The sequence below is a fragment of the Apteryx rowi genome, unplaced genomic scaffold (assembly GCF_003343035.1).
Source record: "Apteryx rowi isolate R43461 unplaced genomic scaffold, aptRow1 scaffold_7, whole genome shotgun sequence".
Taxonomy (NCBI): domain Eukaryota; kingdom Metazoa; phylum Chordata; class Aves; order Apterygiformes; family Apterygidae; genus Apteryx; species Apteryx rowi.
The window spans coordinates 1,039,823-1,060,793 of NW_020450982.1; the positions used below are offsets into that span (position 1 = coordinate 1,039,823).

The 20,971-nt window shown below is 37.3% G+C and overlaps 1 protein-coding gene across 9 annotated transcripts in view; it reads left to right on the top strand.

Annotated features, from left to right (window-relative positions):
- The window catches only part of TUT4 (terminal uridylyl transferase 4), a 49,400-nt gene that overhangs the window by 21,819 nt on the left and 6,610 nt on the right, over positions 1-20,971 (top strand). For 7 of the 9 annotated variants that reach the window (XR_003256814.1, XM_026086596.1, XM_026086595.1 and 4 more), the window contains exons 8-27: positions 839-908; positions 1,700-1,826; positions 2,968-3,087; positions 3,459-3,680; positions 3,808-3,982; positions 5,656-6,401; positions 6,867-7,017; positions 7,580-7,666; positions 9,131-9,234; positions 9,610-9,667; positions 9,762-9,865; positions 10,514-10,603; positions 12,301-12,414; positions 13,538-13,615; positions 14,005-14,182; positions 14,550-14,597; positions 14,694-14,776; positions 16,883-16,998; positions 18,777-18,937; positions 19,808-19,905. Coding sequence is in view for 8 of the 9 variants with exons in the window: in XM_026086596.1 (XP_025942381.1) it covers positions 839-908; positions 1,700-1,826; positions 2,968-3,087; positions 3,459-3,680; positions 3,808-3,982; positions 5,656-6,401; positions 6,867-7,017; positions 7,580-7,666; positions 9,131-9,234; positions 9,610-9,667; positions 9,762-9,865; positions 10,514-10,603; positions 12,301-12,414; positions 13,538-13,615; positions 14,005-14,182; positions 14,550-14,597; positions 14,694-14,776; positions 16,883-16,998; positions 18,777-18,937; positions 19,808-19,905 (2,930 nt within the window). In the remaining variant the exon portion in view is untranslated. Of the gene's footprint in view, positions 1-838; positions 909-1,699; positions 1,827-2,967; positions 3,088-3,458; positions 3,681-3,807; positions 3,983-5,655; positions 6,402-6,866; positions 7,018-7,579; positions 7,667-9,130; positions 9,235-9,609; positions 9,668-9,761; positions 9,866-10,513; positions 10,604-12,300; positions 12,415-13,537; positions 13,616-14,004; positions 14,183-14,549; positions 14,598-14,693; positions 14,777-16,882; positions 16,999-17,443; positions 17,509-18,340; positions 18,747-18,776; positions 18,938-19,807; positions 19,906-20,971 lie in introns of those variants that run through there. The other 2 variants (XM_026086602.1, XM_026086598.1) reach the window with 2 other exon arrangements.

Genomic DNA, 20,971 nt, shown 5'->3' on the forward strand with positions numbered 1-20,971 from the left:
GTCTTCTTCCAGAGACTATGTGGGATTCCAGCTGCCTGCACCCTTGCTACCTCCTCATACTACAACTTGTTCTGTTAAYGCCCAACCAAGGTTTTTTGCCTGCTCGAGTAGCTCTCTCACTTGTGTGTGTAGTGTGCAAGTCCTATATGCTGCTGGGCTCTTTTAAGAGAGACTGATTGATTGGATACCTAATTTAATAGGACTGCTGTGCAGTTATTGCAATTCATCCTAATACCTATGATTCACCAAAAAAAAAAAAATAATAATAATAATTTCTGGTTGGTCATCACAAGGACAGTAACTTGAAGAATTATGTACTTTACAGTATCTATAGTGTTCTGAGTTGTGCTGTCTGCATAGATTCTGTAATTTGCACCTTCATCACTGCTAACGGTTGCTATTCCTTTGTAATTCTGTATTGTTAGAGAATATGCAAAATGGTTGAGCTTTTTTAGTCCTTGGCACCTTTGAAAAGAGGGAGGGAGGTGGGAGAGTAGCTAGGAGAAAGTGTGGTTCCAGCAAACACTACCAGCTGTAAGGATCTTGCAGACATAGGAGAATATACAGCAAGACTGTGCCGGTAAGCAGCACAGCCTTAAGGTCTACATCTACTGTAGGAAAGCAACTTTATTCTTCTTTTTCTGCTGGCTGCATGATACTGATGGTGAGAATCAAAAGTAACCAAGAAGTATTGCTTAATGGTTCAATATGCAGCACTTGGAACTTGAATTGTTTTGTAAATGCCTGGTATGAATGTAATAGTTTTGAAGACACAACTGGGAAAACTGTGAAAGACTTTTATACATAATGTGTTTTTTTTTTTTTTCTCCTTGCTTAGCTGTCTACTCAGATGTGGAGTCAGATTTCCATGCCAAAGTTCCCGTTGTCTTTTGCAAAGATGTTAAAAGGTACATGTTATTGAAAAGGATTTTTATTGAGATACCGGTTTCTACTGTGCTTGTTCATAGCAGCTGCTTGCCTTCACTCCCGGCAAGAAATATTACTGTAACGTTTATCTAACTTTCATGTCAAGGGGGAATTGCTCATACACAAGGAAAGTACAATCCAGAAGGAAAGCTTAACTTTGTTTTTGTGCTTGCACTAGTACTTATTCATAGAGCTCCTTGGTTGTAGGAGTCTGAAAATGCCCACTCTATTATAGTTAAATAAGGAAAAAGTAGAATGGTTCTCAGACAATATTTAAAATTTCTGCCAGCTATTTAATCCAAGGTTTAAAAAGTATTTTGAGTCACATGTTATCTGACACTTGCAGTAAATTCCCAACAGGTAGTAACCTCCAAAATGAAATGTAGTTGCTGTATGATGATCCACATTGCTTTGACTGACTATGCATTAGGTCTTACTAGTCACTCTAGCCTCCTTTTTAATTTTTTTTGCTGTGTGGAAGATACACTTGGAGTTTGAGAGTTGTGTAAGGCTGCACAATTAAGTAATGGCAGAACTTAAACTTAGAGCAGATTCTTAATGACATTTGTATTTTTAGCTGTGATGGACTTCAGTAAGTTACAGATCCAACTCATGAGTTGATAGTAAAGAAAATATCATTATATTCTGTAGCTTCCATTAGAAAGGTCAGGTTCTTACGTAGAGAGGCATTTCAATGCATGGTTTTAGTACGGTGGGTTTTACTCGGAGAGATAACTGTTTTTTTTCTGCCCTGTTATGTTTGTAATTGCAGTGGTTTGACATGTAAAGTGAGTGCTAGGAATGATGTGGCTTGCCTTACAACTGACCTGCTGGCTGCACTTGGAAAACTGGAGCCTGTCCTTATTCCCTTGGTTTTGGCTTTCCGCTACTGGGCTAGAGTAAGTTTATAAATATTGAGGCTATTTTAATATGTTTATTTCCTCCTTTAAGTACTATGTACAGTGCAACATATACCATGAGTATGTTTATATAGAAAAGAACTTCCTGCCACTAGTTTACCACTGTTATATGAACAAAACAGAATGGGACTGAAGAGTTTGGTGTGAAACCATATACGTTTCTGAAGCTTCCACTGTTCCATTAGCAAGCTTTTCTGCTAGAGCTGTTCCTTAAAAGTCAGCTCAACAGAGCAATGCAAAACTTACTGCTATCTAGGTAGCATAAAAAAATAAAGTTGATTTGCTCAAAAAAAGGGGCAGTTATCATATCCTGCTGTACTTCCTCCAGATATCAGTGCTGATCGCAGGAACAAAGTTATTGTGTTCATGGCCAGTATTTGACTGTCTTTTAATTCAATTCTGAAATTTCTGTCAAGCAGTATTTGATTTATAATGTCTTAGCTTTATTGAAAGATTAATTGTATAATATTATTATTGTTGGATGATTTGGCAAAGCCTTTTTACAAAAATAGCTGGTTTACAACATGTAAAGACACAGCAATAAAAGCTACGAAGGAGAACTGTTTGAAGTCTGGTACATGTATTTTCTCTCTTGACTTCCATGGAAGAGAGCGGTATCAGATTTCAGCCAGGTGCAAGGAATCCCCRTCTCTATATGTGCACAATAAATATCTGACAACTTACTGAGATTCTAGGCAGGAACATAAATGCTTCCCACGATCACAAAATGTGATGAAACTAAAGAGAATAGCATAATAAGAGTGTAACTAAAGCATTTTACAAATTTTAGTTTGCATTTTGTCTTTAAGTGACTGACGTATGTGTGTGTTTTTAAATATAGCTCGTTTAAGAATGCAAGAAGGTAGGAGTGTTGGATTCTGAGTGGATCACAGATGAGCAATAGGTGACTGAGAATTTTGCTGAGAAGTTTACCATTTCTGTCTGCGTTTCTAAAGCAAAATATAATACTTATATTGTRCACTGCAGTTTCTGAGATGAAGGGCTTTCTGTGCAGCTTTAGTGTATATCTCATGTTTCTTTCATATTTGTACTTTTTTGATGTATTTTAATTGAAAATGCTGATGTTACATCAGAAAAGTAACAATTTATTCTCTTATAGCTGTGCCACATTGACTGCCAGGCTGAAGGTGGGATTCCCTCATATTCCTTTGCCTTAATGGTGATATTTTTTCTTCAACAAAGAAAACCACCTATTTTACCATCCTATTTGGGCAACTGGGTAAGTGTTTTGATAATATAATAACCCTCCTGTTAAATTTTTTAGACTGTTTCTGTGCTCTAAAAGGTCATAAAATGCATTAAATTTGATTGCCTAAGAAATTTATAAATAAAGTACATTGGTACTTAATTCTCTCACAGTTGATACCCAGTGATTCTGATGACCTTTAAAAGGCAGCTACTGTAACCTGTGCAATTGGGGAACGCTGTATTTTGGAGAAAGGGGAAATATTTTCTCTTTAATTCTCTAAATTTACTTGTATGGCTTGAAAGGGATAGATAACACAATTGTCRGTGTTACTTTTAATTAAATCTTTTTGGTCGTGTGTATTATATACAGTCTTGTTTCAGAGCTACTTTAATTGTTGTTAGATTGAAGGCTTTGATTCAAAGAGGCCAGATGACCACCAACTGAAAGGTGTAGAAGAAGAAGAGTTTGTACGGTGGGAGTACAAACCATCAACTAATGGTTCAGGAAAAAACTCAGTTGGAGCAGAAGGTAAAACTAAAGCTGAACAACAAAAAGGTGGCGGTAAGAAGGCAACAAGCTCAGAAGTGGACAACCAAAGTAATGCAAAGGAGAAACATGGCAATGTAAGTCACTGTTTTATTTCAATGAAAATAATATTCCATCTCTTATCCCTGTTCTTGATCTTTAAAAAAAAAAAAAAAGGCGAATCTTCATTTCTTATTGCAGCTGAGCATTCTTGTTGTGTTTCAGTCTCCCTTAGCATTCAAAACCCCTCACCAAGTTTCACTGGGGCAACTGTGGTTAGAACTGTTGAAGTTTTACACACTGGAATTTGCTTTGGAGGAGTATGTCATCAGCATACGGGTACAAGAACTCTTAACCAGAGAGAACAAAAACTGGCCTAAAAGGCGAATAGCCATTGAAGGTAGGGTTTTTTCAGATCTGTAGTCATAATGCATTATTGTCTTTACTTGTCTAACACTTACAGGTCTGTTGCAACATGTCTGGTTACATCATATGTAAATGGAGGAGAAAGTACAATTTTTTTATATTTTTTGTCAGCTATTTAGTCTGCTTGAAGACAAGTTTTCTATCTAACACTATGTTTTGTAACTAATTCTTGAAATACAAAGTAGAATTTTGTCTTGCTGTTTCTTACCATTCTGTTCTTATCTCCACTTGTTTCATTTTTGTTTTTCCTTTTTAATCATTCTGATAATAGAATTTTCAGCACCTATATCTGTGTTTCCAGTACCGCAAAGTATTTTGAGTGTTGCCAGCTATCAGTTTTTCCTCTGCCTCTATTGCAGACTGTGCAGAGAGGTTAGCTCTGATGGGAGAGAGGTGGAGCAAATTCTTTGAAGTAAGAAGCTCCCTCCCCTTTCAGTAATATTTCTATACCATAAAACTGAATGGTGTGTCATAGACTATGCTTCAGGGTCTTAGTGTCCTGCTACGGGCAGTGCTTTTTGGAGGAGTGAGACTATATGAATCTGATGGTAATGCATAGCCTGGGTTAATGCATGTAAGGGACAGAAAGGCATAGAAAGAAAATTATTTTGCCTATTATTTCTCCATAGAAGTTGTTGATGAATTAGATTTTCTGTAAAGCACATGAGGTGAGAGAAGGGAGGGAGGAGGAGTAGGTCAAGGAGGGTCATAGAGGCAAAGAATAATACTAAAGGTATACTGAAGGAGGAGTCAGTGAGGTATGAGAAGGACAAGAGAGAAAAGAAGGAAGAAGACAAGTGATGAATTGTTGAGGCACACATTGAGTAGTGGGCTTCAAGATCACTTCTGTGGCTTGAATTTCTTCTCACAATTCTTTAATCAATCTGAGCTAGAGTTTTAAGAAAAAAGTAGTATTTAGTCAGCATGGGGGAGCTAAAACCTGTAAGGTGAAAGGATTGATTCTTGAGAAAGAAGTAGGATAGTATTTTTAAAGAGATTGCATTCTGGTTCTGATACGCGTTGCTGTTTCTTATGTTAAGTTCGTAACTGAAGTTATGAAGAAGGCAACAGAAACTCAGTTTGATATTATCTTCCCAGGCAAATTTCTAGCACTTGCGCAAGTGCTCTTTTACTTGGAAAATACTTGATCTAGAAATCACTAAGAAAGACTAAGAATGAAACCTAGTGAGTTTGGTTCATATAATGTTTCCTTAATGTCAGTTTTAGAAATAAATTTCTTAAGGGAAATGCAAATCGTCCTTCAGTGAAGGAAAAATGTGTGGGCAGACTTGCTCAAACATTTATTTTGCCTTTGGATGTTTATTTTCATTTCTAATTTTGAAGTTGACCATAATGTAATGCTACGATATACCTGTGTTCTTCTTTTAAATAACCCTATTTAGGATTGTCTATAATAGCCAGACATTCATAGTAGATATACTGTGTTTTGTGTAGAGGCAATCCAAAAAACCTTGTTGGCTCTAGATTCTGTAAGTATATCCATATATGCTTCTGGACTATATTATAAGAATCTCTTGTTTTTAACTGCCATCTCATGACTTAGTATTTCAACTGCTTTAGTCTGGAATTGCTATCTGAAATGCAGCAATCAATGATTACTGATCAAATTGTTCTTTTTTTCCCTAGATCCTTTTGCACTAAAGAGGAATGTTGCACGAAGTCTAAATAGCCAGATGGTATTTGAGTACATCCTGGAGCGATTTAGGACAGCATATAAATATTTTGCATGTCCACAAAGTAAAGATGGGATTAAATCCAAACCAGATACCAAGAAAAAAGAAAAAGGGAAAATTAACAATAAGAAATCCACAAGGTCTGAAGAACCTGTAGCCAACTGTTGCCTTCCACAAGGGGAAAAAGCTGCAGATAAACAAAATATAGGAAGTGGATGTAACATACCAGAGAATGAACTTGAATGTAATGAAATAGTAGAATCTGGTGCCAAAAGATGCACTTCCAAGAACATAGACTCTTTGCTACTTTCAACGTTGGACTCTAATAATGATGAGGACAAAGAAGAAACTTTATCCCTTATTTCTAATGAATGCTGTGAATTAAAGCAAAAATCACTTAAAGAGAGGGATGGTGTAGAAATTTCAGGAGTTTGTCTAACTGAAGGTGAGCTAAGCCACCATTGTAACTGCAGTGAACATCAGTCTTGTGACACAAATTCTAGTAATGAATTTTCTGATGCTGAAAGTAGACCGAGTTTGGTAACAGAGTCTTCTCAGAAGAGTAAGTGCACTGGCACACCAGCTACCTCGCACAACTGCAAAGCAATGGTGGAAGCTCATGATCGTAAAGATGAAGGCAGACTCTCTACAGAAGAAATGCATTATGTGTTTGATAAGTTTATTTTGACTTCAGGAAAGGTAAGCTGTGTATTTAAACAGTGCTGGTCGTGGAAGAGTGGGCTATGATTTTTAAATCACTAAAGCTATCAAAGAGCAGATGGGTGACAGGACTCTTGCTATTGTTCCAGTCTCTGTTATGAATGGTAGTTCAAGCCATTTTAGGGTACCCGGTTTTCAGGACTGAAAAACACTGAGTGTGTATACCACTTGGACTAGAAAGTCTGTTACCCCATCTTGTGCAAAGCTTTTGATTTCCACAGAAAAGGTCCTGTTTTTGTTTCTGCCTCTCTCCTGCTTTCTGGTAGAATTTCTGGGTGCTGTTATGCACTGTGAGGACTAAATGCAGGGGTGCTCTTCTGCCTTTTGTAGAAACTCTGTGCAGATGTTAAACGTTCTTGGTTGCATCACATACATGGAAACGTTATGTCTGTTTGACTGTCTTAAAATAAAAAATATATTTACATACTTTTGTTTTTTCCAAAGCCACCAACTATAGTATGCAGCATCTGCAAACGGGATGGACATTCCAAAAATGATTGCCCAGAGGATTTTAAGAAAATTGATCTAAAACCACTACCACCAATGACAGACAGATTTCGGGAAATACTTGATATAGTGTGTAAGAGATGTTTTGGTAAGTTAGAATAGTATATTGCACTCTACTGCAGACTATGATTTGTAATTTAGAAAAAACAAAAGCTATATGGTTAAATGACTTCTTCCAATTAAATTCAGTAGGAAGAAGTTCTTGCAGGTAGCCTAGACTACAAATTGACCAATATTCTTATTTTCACTTGATTTAATCCATGGTTGATAGCAAGTTCTCATAATGGATTTGAAGAAGTAATGCTATAGAGAATTTTTCACTGGGATTGTAAAACATTGCTAGTGTTTCCAGAAGTTAGACTCTGAGCAAAAATTAGCCTTTGCGTTGGTCAAATTCTATAGCTTTTCTTGGAAGAAGCCCCTTCTGGGAGTCTATGGTTTGTCTTTACTGCAATTACTCAACATCTGAAATAAAATCCAAACAACTCTAATGACATCATGAAAAGAAAGAGAAATATTTTAATAGATATTCAAGGAAAGCAAATGTGAAGGAGTATCCAATAGTTCTGATAATCTGAAAAGGATTTTTGAGGTAGAAGTGTAGCTGAATGTCAAATCTGACTGTGTTTTAACCTTTTCTTTTTACTTAGACGAATTATCCCCTCCTTTATCAGAGCAGCAAAACAGAGAACAAATTCTGGCAAGTTTGGAAAGGTTTATTCGAAAAGAGTATAATGGTATGTCACAGTAGGTAGCAATTCTTGTAAATGCTGCATTTATTCACGTTGTCCAGAGCGCGGTGATGCACCTGCTCTCCTTATTGCTCATTTTCCTTGTTTAAAGCAGTGGCGTCTCTTTTTCCTCTGTACATAAACACATCTTGCAGACTTCTGAACTGAGTGCCCCTCATATGTTAGTCCACGTGCATGTCTCGAACAAAGGAAAAGCTGCAAGAGTGATTGCATGGATACAGGACTCGTGATGTTATTGCAGTGAGGGCAAAGAAAGTTCAAATGGGCCCTGGCCAATTGGGTGTAGTGTTATCTTGGTTGTGGTCCGAGTACTTTTGTTGCCTAGTCACCAGCGTTTGAGTATCTCAGAAATCATAATGAGTYTGTATCTTCACATCCCTTCTATAAAATAGGAAAAAGTATCTTATTGCAATGATGGAAATCTAAGGCAGAGATGTAAATATGARGTGGTGTAAAATAATACTAGAGGCAGGTACTGAACACTGGTCTCCTGCGCTGCAGTTTGTTGCTTTACGCAGGAGGCCATCCCTTCTTTCGAAACCGGCCTGGGWTCAGGCAGCTGTGAACTGCACTTCCATCCTCCGGCTGTGCCCCGTGCTTTTTGGCAGCAGCTGAGGATTGAAGCCTGTTACAGAACCTTAAAAAGACTGGAGATTTCTGATTCCATTAAAAGTTAGGGAGTAGCCGCAAAGAGCTGGATATATTTTCCAAGCATTGATTTCAGTGGAGCAGATAAATATGTTCTTGCACATTAAGAAGAAATTGCTTCCTCTCAGTTCTGCTTTCCATTAGAAGAGTGAAAATACCTTACAATCTTGTGTTTCAAACGAAAATGTGAACAAAACAACTTGGACATAATGTTCCATAAAATATATTAATCTTAGTGCTTCTATCTTCTTAAACAATATATTGTGATTAAAGAAGAATTACTGATTGGCCAAACTTGTCTAGCAAAAATAATTAAAAAAAAAAAAAAAGGCAACTTAGATGAAATATCAGTGGAACCAAAAGAGTGCCCTAAAAGTAGCTCTGTCTTATCTGTAGGGTTAAACTGTAGTGGTGACTGGGTTTGCACACTTCTTGGATTCATTTCAAACAGTGAAGCAGAGTTGCGCATTTCAGCAACATTTCAGCAGATGTAAAAATTATATTTAATGGTTAGTGAGTCTAACATATCTAACTTATTAGAATTTAATGTTTTTATTCTGCCTCACTTTCTATAAATCAGTTAAAAATACTGTGCTTCCTCATTTATCAAAGATTAAGTCTTAGAAGTGTCATTGGAAGCTCTCTCCTAAAACTTGTTTAATATATTGCACTTCTGCATCTCAGTTAAGCAGTATTTCATAGTAAGCAGTCATTAAACTGTAACAGAAAATATATCTTTTTTGTTGTTGTTTTTGTTTTTGTTCGTTTGTTTTTTTTCCTTCGGTCTACTCTTTTGATCAGACAAAGCCAGACTTTGCTTATTTGGCTCTTCAAAGAATGGATTTGGGTTTCGGGACAGTGATCTAGACATCTGCATGACCTTGGAGGGCCATGAAAACGCAGAGGTAAGAGTTTTGAGGTTGTTGCAATATACTATTTTAAATTTAAGAATTTTTTTAAGTTTTTTTTCACTCTAGGATTTCTTTACAAAGAGTAGGTAGAGTTTGCCTTAATAGCACACTAACTTGTTGAACTCCACACAGTTGAAGCAGGATACACCTTAATGTACTTTTAATGCCCTGTAGWCACACTTAGTGCACTATAAATGTTCATGTAGAGAATACAAATCACCAGTATACAGAAATGGATGCTTTATTTTTTGCTTACTTATTTTTGCGCAGAATATTCCTTTTATAAATGTATTGTTTGATGGTAAATTTGCTTGCGGGTATAGGGATCCATGCTTTATCATCTGAAGCTGTGCTGTTTGTTTTTCCTAGAAATTAAACTGTAAGGAAATAATAGAAGGTTTGGCAAAAGTTCTTAAGAAGCATCCAGGTAGGTGTTTTTAAATATTATTTGTTTTAAATTTACATTTACTATATATATAGTTAATGGAAATATTTTATGTACTAAAGTCTTGCCTCTCCAGGTTTGAGAAACATCTTGCCTATAACAACAGCCAAAGTGCCTATAGTAAAATTTGAACACAGACGAAGTGGTTTAGAAGGAGACATCAGTTTATACAATACACTGGTAAGCACCTGTTTGTGTTTGCTTTTATGTTTATAGAAAGCTTTTTGATTTCTGGAGAGTCTATTTGTTTTTACAATTTTAAAAGTTCTAAGTAACACACAAAATCATTTGAGGRAATAATTTTGAGACTAGAATTAGAATGTTGCTGGGGTTTTTTCTTCATTATTTAAAATCAGTGGCCCCAATAGTTGTATAACGTGATGGTGCAGCAGCCTCATGGCACGCAGCATTTGTGAATGCTCCTGAAAAGCTGTTAGTGCCATAGTCGCCACGGTCTTTCTGGCATCGTGAGTAGTATGTCTCATCCTAGGTCATGTTTAGTACAAAGAAATTCCAATATTTCATATGTAATGGGCTCATGTTACCTGCAAAGATGATAAAATTTGTGGAATTTGTTCCAATGTGAGTCTTTTTATGGACTAATTTCTTTGCTGGTGTTTTCCAGGGTTGTTTTTATTGTTGTTGTTACATTAATACTGGCCCAGATTCACCTTTCAGTTGTGTTTATKCAAGAAATGTTGCAGGAATGTTCCTGGGTGTTGATTTCCCACCCCCCATTTATATTATACATCCGTAGTGCTTGAACTGCAGACTGTACTTTAATAAACCATAAATTATTTTGAAACACCTGCTTGGTTTTTTTTCCAGGCACAGCATAACACAAGAATGCTCGCTACATATGCMGCTATTGATCCTAGAGTGCAATACCTGGGTTATACAATGAAAGTTTTTGCAAAGGTAATACAAAATGAAGGTTTCTTATTTGTGTAACTGTTTTCTGATATAGCCACTGAGTTTCTCTTTTGACAATACCAACTGGAAAAAAATGGAAAAAACAACATTACATTATTCATATGAAGCGCGCTTTCTTAAGCTGACGTACCATCTGATTGTATATGTTAGAACCAACTTATCTCAAAAATCCATCCTCTGTTTCTATTAGAGACAGTAATGTTGCCAGCATATATTCCAGTGCAAAAATTAGTGTGTTCTGCTATCTGTTGAATGATTTTTGTCTAAGAGAAAGCTGATGTCCCGAAAGGAGAAGTTTTTTTTATCTATTTCAATTTCAAACCAGCTACCTTGCAGAAAAAGCTCCAGAAAAAATAAACGGTAATTGTAGGACATAAGGGCTGRCTAAGTGCTGTCTAGGGCTATCTAGGACCATCCCGGAGAGCATTGCAGCTTCTTTCTGGCCCCCTGTCKTCTTCCTATTAAAGCCAGGGAGTGTGAGGGGGCTGATGTGTGCACGAGTCTCAACTTCATGTTGATATGCCTAGGACATGCACTTGGATTTAGGAGTTTGGAAATGTCATGGTTCTCGCTGTTAGACATGGTCTTTAATATTTTAAAGAAAAACCCAAGACTCCTGCATCTTCTTTTTCTCCTTAAAATATTCTAGCAAAGTCTTACAGTTATTTTTTGGACAAGGAGATCTTGGAAATAATTTACTCTGCAGCCTCTAATAATTGAAATATGGTGTATCTCTTTATTCTAGCTGCACTGTTCAACAAGCTCCCCAACCTTATGCAAGGAAAGCTTAGCCTGTGTGCAGAAAACGAAATTGTTGCAGAAAGTACATAATGCTACCAGATGTTAGTGTAATAAAATGTAGCAAAATAAGTAAAATAACTTTGCTCCAGAATGGGATGGACATGTGTGTATTATACTGTCACCAAGACTTGTAATGGTTTTTTTGTGTGTGTGTGTGGTCTCAGTAGTGCAGAATATTGCTGTACCTTTTCTACACCCAGATTAAAAATGTTCGTCTGTTGATAATAATGAATCTTACATTTTTATAGCATTGCATACATTCTAAAAGGCTACTGTAGAGAAGGGGTTCTCAGTCAGGTACACATACTCCCAAATGTATGGAAGTGACTTCAAAGCTATACAAATACTCTGTGTTTAGGCAAAATGCTTCCCCCTGTGTATGCATTGGCACAAAATCAGGAACAGCTGTCGCTGCTGCTAATATGAAAGTAGTTTGTGAATTCATGCTTTTTTCAGACTTAGAGGTTAAAAATGTATTTATCCTTATGACACACACTTGAAGAGTACAGTGTAGCTTAGAAACTGGTATTTTAAAAAGATTACATTGTAATGAGATTGTCAAGCCTAGTAAGGTATTCACTGATGTTTGTTTAAAAAAAAAAAAATCATAGAAGCAGTTCTGGTAACATGAGTTTAGGAAAAAATTAATTTTACAGTATTGAAACCTAGACATCAGATGCTGGGGTTTGATGGGCTTTCTGTTTTGGGATTTTTGTTTTATTTTACATTTTGGCACATTAGAAACTAAAAGATATTTTGACCATGAGAAGGTTTCTGTTTTTATGTGAGTCAAATTATGTTCTGTGTTTGCCAGAAGACATTTGACTCTAAATAAGACATTTATTTTTCAGGCTTCTTAAAACATTTTTTATTTTGTTCAGCGCTGCGACATTGGAGATGCATCCCGAGGGAGTCTGTCTTCATATGCCTATATCCTTATGGTTTTGTACTTTCTACAGCAGAGAAACCCACCGGTTATTCCCGTTCTTCAGGAGGTAAGCTTCCAGAAAAAGAGGCTGTGAAAATAAATGCACTGTTTCTTCAAGCCAGACCTGAGAGCTCTAGTCTCTTAGGATTAGGGGGACAAACGAAAAATGTGGCCCTTCTTCATTAGCAGGTTCCTAACTTCTACTTTATTTTGTGGTAAATCTTATCAAGAAAATTACTACAAAATCAGGAATCTTTGTTGAATTTAGGTGCTGCTGTTACATTGACTTTTGAGATTTTTGTCTTATGGTGATATAATTCTGCCACACTCGATAGGGAAAATTTGGCAAGTGGGAGAGGAGTGAATTGTATTTGTGAGACTGCCAGATGCTCTTGAGATTTGAGTCCAGCTCTTCCATCAGTTATTTTCAGGTTATTAACGCTCAGCTTTTTATATATAAGAGAAAAAAAAATTCCAACTTGGTAAGGGAAAAAAGATGACTAGTGTTTTGGTACAACTTTAAAGATAGTGTCTTACAAGTGTCAGGAAACTTTGTTAAGAAAATAACATTCTGTACCTCCATTGCACGTGTGTGAGTGGGTGGGAAGTATACTTAGTCAGCTGTCTACCTCTCCCTGGATACACACTGGAACTCCCAAGCACTTCTGAAAATTACCCCTTTCTGACCTTTTTTTTTTTTTTTTTTTTTTTTTTCTGGCTGCAAGAGGAAAATTGCCTTAAACACTGCAGTTGACTGACTTTCTTACTGATACTTCAGTAGTGATTGGGGGTTGTTATTTTATTGCTACCCCTGAGAGTTCATTTAAATAACAGTGGAATTTCTCTTTGGCCTTGCTGAAGTTAAGTGGTAAGAAGAAGTTGTAAGAAGTCATATAAAGCCGCCTTAGAGATTTTGTTGGCAAGAGGGCTGTCTGAATCTTGATGAGGTAGTTCAGTCATGTTTTCTTAGTTGTAAAGAACAAGTAAAGTATCGCAATACTTGATATATAGGCAGAATTTCCCGTCGTTAAAGTATGTTTGAAAGTCTTTTTGCATTATGGCTGTCCTCTCTCAAAGTAACTGCAAAAATTAAAAAATAGATATTTTTGTGCTATCTTGTACCAGCAAAACTGCAGCTCTTTTATGGTGACTTTAAATTAGAGTGGTAACCATGCCCTCTGTTTCTGCAGATATTTGATGGAAAACAGATTCCTCAGAGAATGGTGGATGGATGGAATGCCTTTTTCTTTGATGACATGGAAGAACTGGTAATATTTTAATTCCAGAAGAACACTAATACTTACGTCTTGTTTTTATGGGAAACTGATATATTTATAACAGTGTAATTTATAAAAGACTAGCTAAACTACCATAACTGTATTATTATAATTTTCCACATGAATCCTGTTTTTCTGGAATGAGTGGCTGCTTTTGCTTGGTTTGTCTCAAATCATTTCTAAGTAACATAAACGAAACCAGGGGAAAAGAAAACCTTTTAACTCTTTATAAGCAGGCCTGGATTGGGCTAGCATTACCTTACCTTCGCCAAGTGAAATTCTCCATGGTAGACAAATTCATAGTTAGAGAGGTAGTTCAGGAGGACGGGAAGTGCCTGGGTAACTGTACCTGTATAAATTGTGTCTTCCATCGCATGTAGAAGAAGCGTCTGCCTTCTCTTGGAAAGAACACGGAGTCCCTTGGAGAACTCTGGTTAGGGTTGCTGCGATTCTACACTGAAGAATTTGACTTCAAGGAGTACGTGATCAGCATTCGGCAGAAGAAGCTATTAACTACGTTTGAGAAACAGTGGACATCCAAATGTATTGCCATTGAAGGTACTATCTGCTTAATTTTTGTTCTATTAATGAAGGAGGAATGAAGACAGTTGCTCCAGGATGTGTTCTCATGGTTGCTCAGGATCTTTACCTAAGGAAACTACCATCCCCATGTTTAAAAAAACAAAAGTTGTTTGCAAGTCCTACAGTTTACCAAGGAGGAAATTAGACTCCTGTTTTCATATATGTTTGTAAATTGCTGCTACTTTATTATGATTAATCACGTTTTTAAAACACGTCAGTGTTGCTTTGCTATCRCCTACTCAGTGAGCCCATTTAAAATGGAATTGTCTGTATAAAAATAAAAATTTTGTTGCAGCATATCTTTTGCAACTCTTAGATTTGTTTTTCTCCCTTCCTTACACAGATCCGTTTGACTTGAATCATAATCTTGGTGCTGGAGTCTCTAGGAAAAGTAAGCTATTAAAGTGTGCTGAGTATTAATGCTCACAAATTTCTAAAGTTTTGTGCCTTTTCTGTTGTTTTTCAATAATGTTGTCTTTTTCAATAGTGACCAATTTCATAATGAAGGCATTTATCAACGGGAGGAAACTCTTTGGTACCCCATTCCACCCAACTGTTGGAAGAGAAGCTGTAAGTTTTTGTAGTTTTGTTCTGAAGTTTTTAGCATGTATTTTACCTTTCTCTGTCCAGCAAAATGATGCATCTAGAGCAAATGTCTTTTATATCTTGATTGTTTTGGTTTGAAAAATACATGTAATTGTACATCATCTGCATAACGTGTGCAGCTTAGTTTTGGGCTTCTGTGGTATAAAATATAGAGTAGGAATCAGATCAGTGGTTTTGGCAGTTTCGGGGAAAGTAGATTTTTTTTTTTTTTTAAATGAAACTTTTCATTGTGTGACATTAAGTATCACAGAAAACTGAAAAATCGTATTTAAAACCCAGAAGTGTCTTGAAGAGTTTTAGTTGCTATTTGTGTAGCTAAAGAAAATAAATAGACTTGCAAGATGTTGCATATATATCAATTTCAGAGAGTGGGGAAAAGAACAAGTGCCATCGAGGAAGGGAAAAGGGGGCTGAAATATCAACTTTTTGTTATCAGTCGACCTTCAAAACTCGCATAGTGAATCACTGTCAGAAATATGCTCATAAGACACCGTATCAAAAATAACTCTTTTGTGCTGCAGGGTGCAGTCATTGATGTGTAATAGAGAACTGTTCTGTTTTGGTTTGTTTTTTTATGAGCAAATAAATTAGCTGGAATTAATGTTGTTAATATCTACTTGAAAAGATGTTTTTAAGACATTTTAGGAGAGTTCTCCTGGTGGCTTGTGCTCCTAAGTGGCGATGTGATTTTGAAAATCTCTTTTCTTTTCTTTTTTTCTTTTTTAATGTATTTCTTGAAAACCCTTTGGAATGTGAGCTGGCAGCTTGGGTACACAGGAAAGGAGATTTACTGTTATTTCTCCTCATCCCTCCTTATCTCCTCTTTCCATTCGTTGACTCTTTGTGCAGTTTTTCTTAGATTATATTGTATGTTCTTTCCTGTAATGACTGTGTCTTATTCTGTTTCGTGCTGTGCCTAATAAAATAGGACCTGAGTTTTATTGCAGGTTTTGAGTGCTACTGTGATGCAAATAATGAATTACTGTGTTGGATGTAGTTATTTATATTTGATAAATATGTGAGCATGTGTAGTAAACATTATTGCAAATTATTTTTAGTTTTTTTTAGCAGTGTGTTGTTTGCATACATGCTCAACACAGTGTTACAGTACTTCTGGAAAACATATACTGAGTGTTCTTAGGTTTGTTTTGCCTAATCTCAGGTTTTCACTGAATGTTTTACATGAGTATAAAAGGCAARACAGCAAGCAGCCTTTAGCATGCGTACGAGCTGCCCCTTGTGTGAAGGAAGTAGTGCCAGTAGTATTACGTGGCACTTTCCTTCTTCAACGTGCTTGACAAACAAGCAGTTCTCAGTCTCCTACCCAAGTTACTGCCCCGTATCACTGCTTAGCAGTACAGGAAGGAAACTGAAGCAAAAAGGTTGAGAGAATTACCTAAGGCTACGGTAGGACTTTGTCCCCGAGCTGGAGTTAGGACGTCTCCATCTGGGGCTCCAGTTCAAGCTTTCAGACAGGATAAGTACTTTCACAACGTTTGTGCAGCTCAAAGGCTGTAAACTGTGGCCTTTGCCCCAACATGTGACAGAACTACAGCTGTCCTTGGCAGCTCCGGGGCCTCAGTTAGGTCAGTGAGCAGATGCTACATCTGTTTCCCACCATTAAAAGATGCTTATGATCTGCCATGTGATGTGGGCACCTGAGCTTTGCTCAGTCCAGAGGGACCTATTCATTTCATTTGGGAAGGGCTGTGGGCTGCTTTGGACAGCATCCAAGCAGGAACTTAAGATGCCAAAATAGATCATATGCAAAACATTGCCCATATCCTCTGAAGAACCTTTGAGGAAGGTGTTGGGGGAGAGGCAGAAGCCTGGAGCCTGGATAAATGTGCAAATTCAGCTTGTGTCCCTCAGGCTAAGTATTCTTTTTTAGACCAAATTACTCCACATCTCTCCAAAAAGTTGYCTTTTTCTAGGGGGGAAAAAAAGACTAGCTATAACCTAAGAAGTAAATTTAGGGAACAGTCGGGGAAGAAAGTTACCCATTGTGCTTTCTTTACTCTGTCCTGTAAGTGAATGGTTTATGCATTGTATCTGTCTGTGTTTTGATAGGAATACTTTTTTGACTCAAAAGTGCTGACAGATGGGGAATTAGCACCCAATGACAGATGTTGCCGTGTCTGTGGAAAAATTGGTCACTACATGAAAGACTGTCCAAAGAGGAGAAGGTAAGCAATATATATAAAGCTAACACTTCAAAATTAAGATCTTTGAAGTTGTATTACATCAGGAGAGATTTGAGGATATGAATTTTTAATGGAAATGAATAGTGTACTAAACTGCAGAGACAATCAGAGCTTCATGTCTGATCCTGACCTTCCCATCCTGTTTTTGCTTTTCTTGGACTATTTCTGGTCATCTCTTTAAATCTTAGAGTGTTCATGTAAGCACATATAGAGTAAAATCAGCAGAGTGTGGGTTTATATTTTGCTTCATGATCTATCTTTAATTATAGCTGACCTTAAAATTTAGGTCAGTAAGTTATCTTTTTATAGTGTAAATCTTAAGATGGTCTTAAGATCGTATTACCTGATTGCACAATAATATAATTTATAATTTATAATTATAATTATAAATTTATTATTATAATTTATTACAATGGGTTTCCCGTAGTGATCATGTTGGGAAAGCAGATCTGAATTGCTCTACAGATCTAACAACATACCTCTGCAAGCCAGGTAAAAGTTCATTGATTAAAATATAGGGGTAATTAAAATGCGCATAGGTATGTCAGCTGCATTTCTGTAACATCACATTAGTGTTGTCACTTCGTGATTGTGCCCTTGTATATTAATTGCACTTAGGAATATTGGATCCAGCACTCTTGCAAAAGGATAGTCCCTAGTACATGCAGGTCCGTGTCTCCAAAGAGAGTTCAGCAAGAGCTGGCAAAGAATCTGCACTCCTTGCATTTTTACTACTTTTGGATTTTGAATAACACATTCAGTATAGAGTGTCTGACTCCTTAAAAACCTGTTGAAGCCCTTAGAATTTGGTGGTTTATTGTTAAAGGCTGAAGTCTGGGCATTTTGATTTACTCCTTATGTTCAGATGTGTGCCCCATGATTCTTTAAAAGAAACTTTGTCTCTTCCTGCTGCGAGCCCCTTATTATTTATAGCCTTTGATTCCGTCAGGAGAGTTCAAGATAAACGGAGCTGTACTTGGACCTCAAGGTCACAGGCTGACCATTTCTTTCAGCCTCTCCCATAACACATTCTTCAAACGCTAGCACTTTGAATTGCACCACCTCTTTCTCTGTATCTGTCTTGGGAAAAGGAGTTGTCATCTGTTCTTCACAGAAAGTTGCTGCTGCAACCCAGCCACACAGAATGGCTCTCAAATTACGTGTCTCGCAAAATACTATTAACGCTTAACAATCCTACAAACATCTTGCGGAAAAAGACCTTTACTTCTCACCTTTGTTCCTGATTGCTAATCCTTCTCCTATTTGTTGTTTTAATACTTGATGTTTGAATGGACATCAGTGCTTTCTTTCACACCCTGTCTAGGCTCTGGGTGCTGATACACTCTTACAGAGAAATACCTCATCTCCAGTCAGATGGAGGACRTATCTGCCAGATACAGCTGCCTCATTTTGCCTGTATTCTGACTTAGTGGGATTGTAGCATAGAACTACTCGCAGACTAATCAGCAGGCTGAGCCTGCTTAAGCACAGGTACAGTTCTGCACTAATGCAGGCAGATAGCTTCTGTGYGGTTTTAGGGAGCTTGTAAGCTTATTAAGTTTGTACGAACTGGTCGTTAACCAGCCTCAATTCTGGAAGGGTTTTCTTGGGATTCRTAAGGTGTTTGTATTCTGGTACGGGTGTTGGTTTTGTAACCATTTCCTCTGAGCGTACCTGTTTAACAACTGTACAGAGACTTGGTGTGTGCGTGTGTGTGTGTGTGTTTTTTTCCACTAGCGCTAATAAACATTGTTGTTCAGGTTGAAGAAAAAGGAGAATGAGAAAGATGATGAAAAAGAAGTGAAAGAAGATGACAGAGAAACAAGAGAGAAAAGATGCTTCATCTGTGGGGATGTGGGTCATGTTAGAAGAGATTGTCCTGAATTCAAACAAACGCGACAGAGAAATAATAGTGTGCCAGGTAAGTATAGCTTGTGGGTGGTGTGTGTGTGTTTAGTATCATTTGAAAGTTCTGAGGTCCCTTCTTTCCCTGGGTTTCTATACAGACCTGATAATTATCTTCAAATATTCTGCAACTAATGCTTGCTTTCAGTCATTGCAAACACAGGCTTTAGTCGAAGTATTACTTTTCTCCGAGGGGAATAGTGCCTCTTGAAGTAGTCTTTGCATGGGTGGGTGAGAAAAATATACTCAACAGTAAATATGGTCTACTTCACAGTATTGTATTATTTGTCTTTCACTCATGACGGGTGCATTTAGCAGTARTAATAGTAGTAATAATTGAATGCATTTCCTCTTCCAAGTGTTTATCAAATGTTAGCTAATGCTACATCATCTATGAGAGGTAAGTAAATATCCTTTCACCAAGAATCAGTGGTCTCAAGTTAGACTTCCAAAAGCATGCAGGTGAATTGGGAAGCTAGATCTGGCTTCCAAATTACTGTTAGTAATTAGAGAGACAAGTCTAACTGAAAACCCATTCAAATTAGGCCCTTAGGTGCCTATAGTACTTGGAAAAAATAGGAAAAAGGATCRTAAATGAACTTTAGAGAGAACCTTGCTTCTCTTTTGTATTCGGATCTCCCTTATTCCCTTTTYTTAGTCCTGAAAGTTTCTGCTGTTAATATTGTCAAAATCCCACTGCTCACGGGAATAGCATGGAAACCTCTCTGAAGTAGTGTTCTCAGCTGTTGGCGATGTGGGCCTTGTTCATGCTAGAATTTGTATTACTTGGAATTAGATTTTGGTTTTAGCAGCTGTACCTCCATGTTCAGTATTCTGTGATCCATAACTGCTGTAATTTATATCAAAATTTTTGTTCTTTGATTAGGTGCCCAGCTGGTCCGAAGCATGGTAAATTCACAGCTAGTGRCTGTGAGCCAGCAGCAGGTGGAACGACCCTTGCGCACTAGACAGTCATCAGAATGTGTAAGTTGCAGTTAGCTTTAGTTTTAAAATGAGTAGATAGAACAAACCAGCAATCCTGGGCCACGCTAGGAACAGATTTGCCCAGATTGTTCTGAACAAATTCTGGGCTTTATAACGGCAACATTGCACTCTACAGTACCAGTTACTAGAACTGTTTGGTTTACAGTCCAGTGTCTTGGAAACCATTTGTGGTCTTTCCATATTGAAACTGCTTGGTCAAGTTTCATATGAGACAACTTGTGGTTCTGAAAGGCCGTCTTCACTCTCTCTCAGATTAAGCTGAGATGCCTTTTGAAGTCTTGTGCATAGTTGTTCCGGCAGTGTGCACTAAAAGTGTTCAAAGTTGAAATTAAAARTGAAGCACAGGTCATCATTTACATGCAGGGGACTTAGGTTTGTGACTATCATGATTTTCTGGTGTTTCAGAAGGGAACTATGTTAAGGATTCTGCGGATAGTCAGCTGGAAGGCAGCCAGCAGCAGTGGGTAGAAAAAAATTGGAAGTCAAAGGGGAAAGGATGACTATCATGAACAGGCAGGGAACATAAATGATTCATGCTTCGCTTCAGATGCGATACACCAAGAGAAAGCCTGCCAGAGCAAGCTAGAAGCACAAACAGAACAATCGGGAAATTTTGGTTATTTTTTCTTAGAATTTTTTCAAGTCTCTTTACAACTAGATAAAAACATGTTTAGCCTGCTCCTCTGTGGAGATGGATAGCAGAGAGTGTTTGAACAAATACAGCTGCTGGCATTTAGTGTTACTGGAGTACAGAATATCACAGAAATTGCTTAATTTTGAGCTAATRGGCTGAGAAACCTGCGCCTGCTTCTGAAGCTGGCAAGTGAGCAAACATAGTGATCAGGGCTGCTGATTACTAATGCACTTTGCTCAGTTACTTTGCTAATTTAGGTATTGAGTGTTTCATAACTGATCAGCGAGCATTCATTGGAATGTTTGTCCCAGTAACAGAGACTTTGTAACATCATTTTTTACCATAATAATCTGCTATTAAGGAGGGACTGATGCAACCCTGTTCTAAATGAACAGCTAGGCTGCCACCACG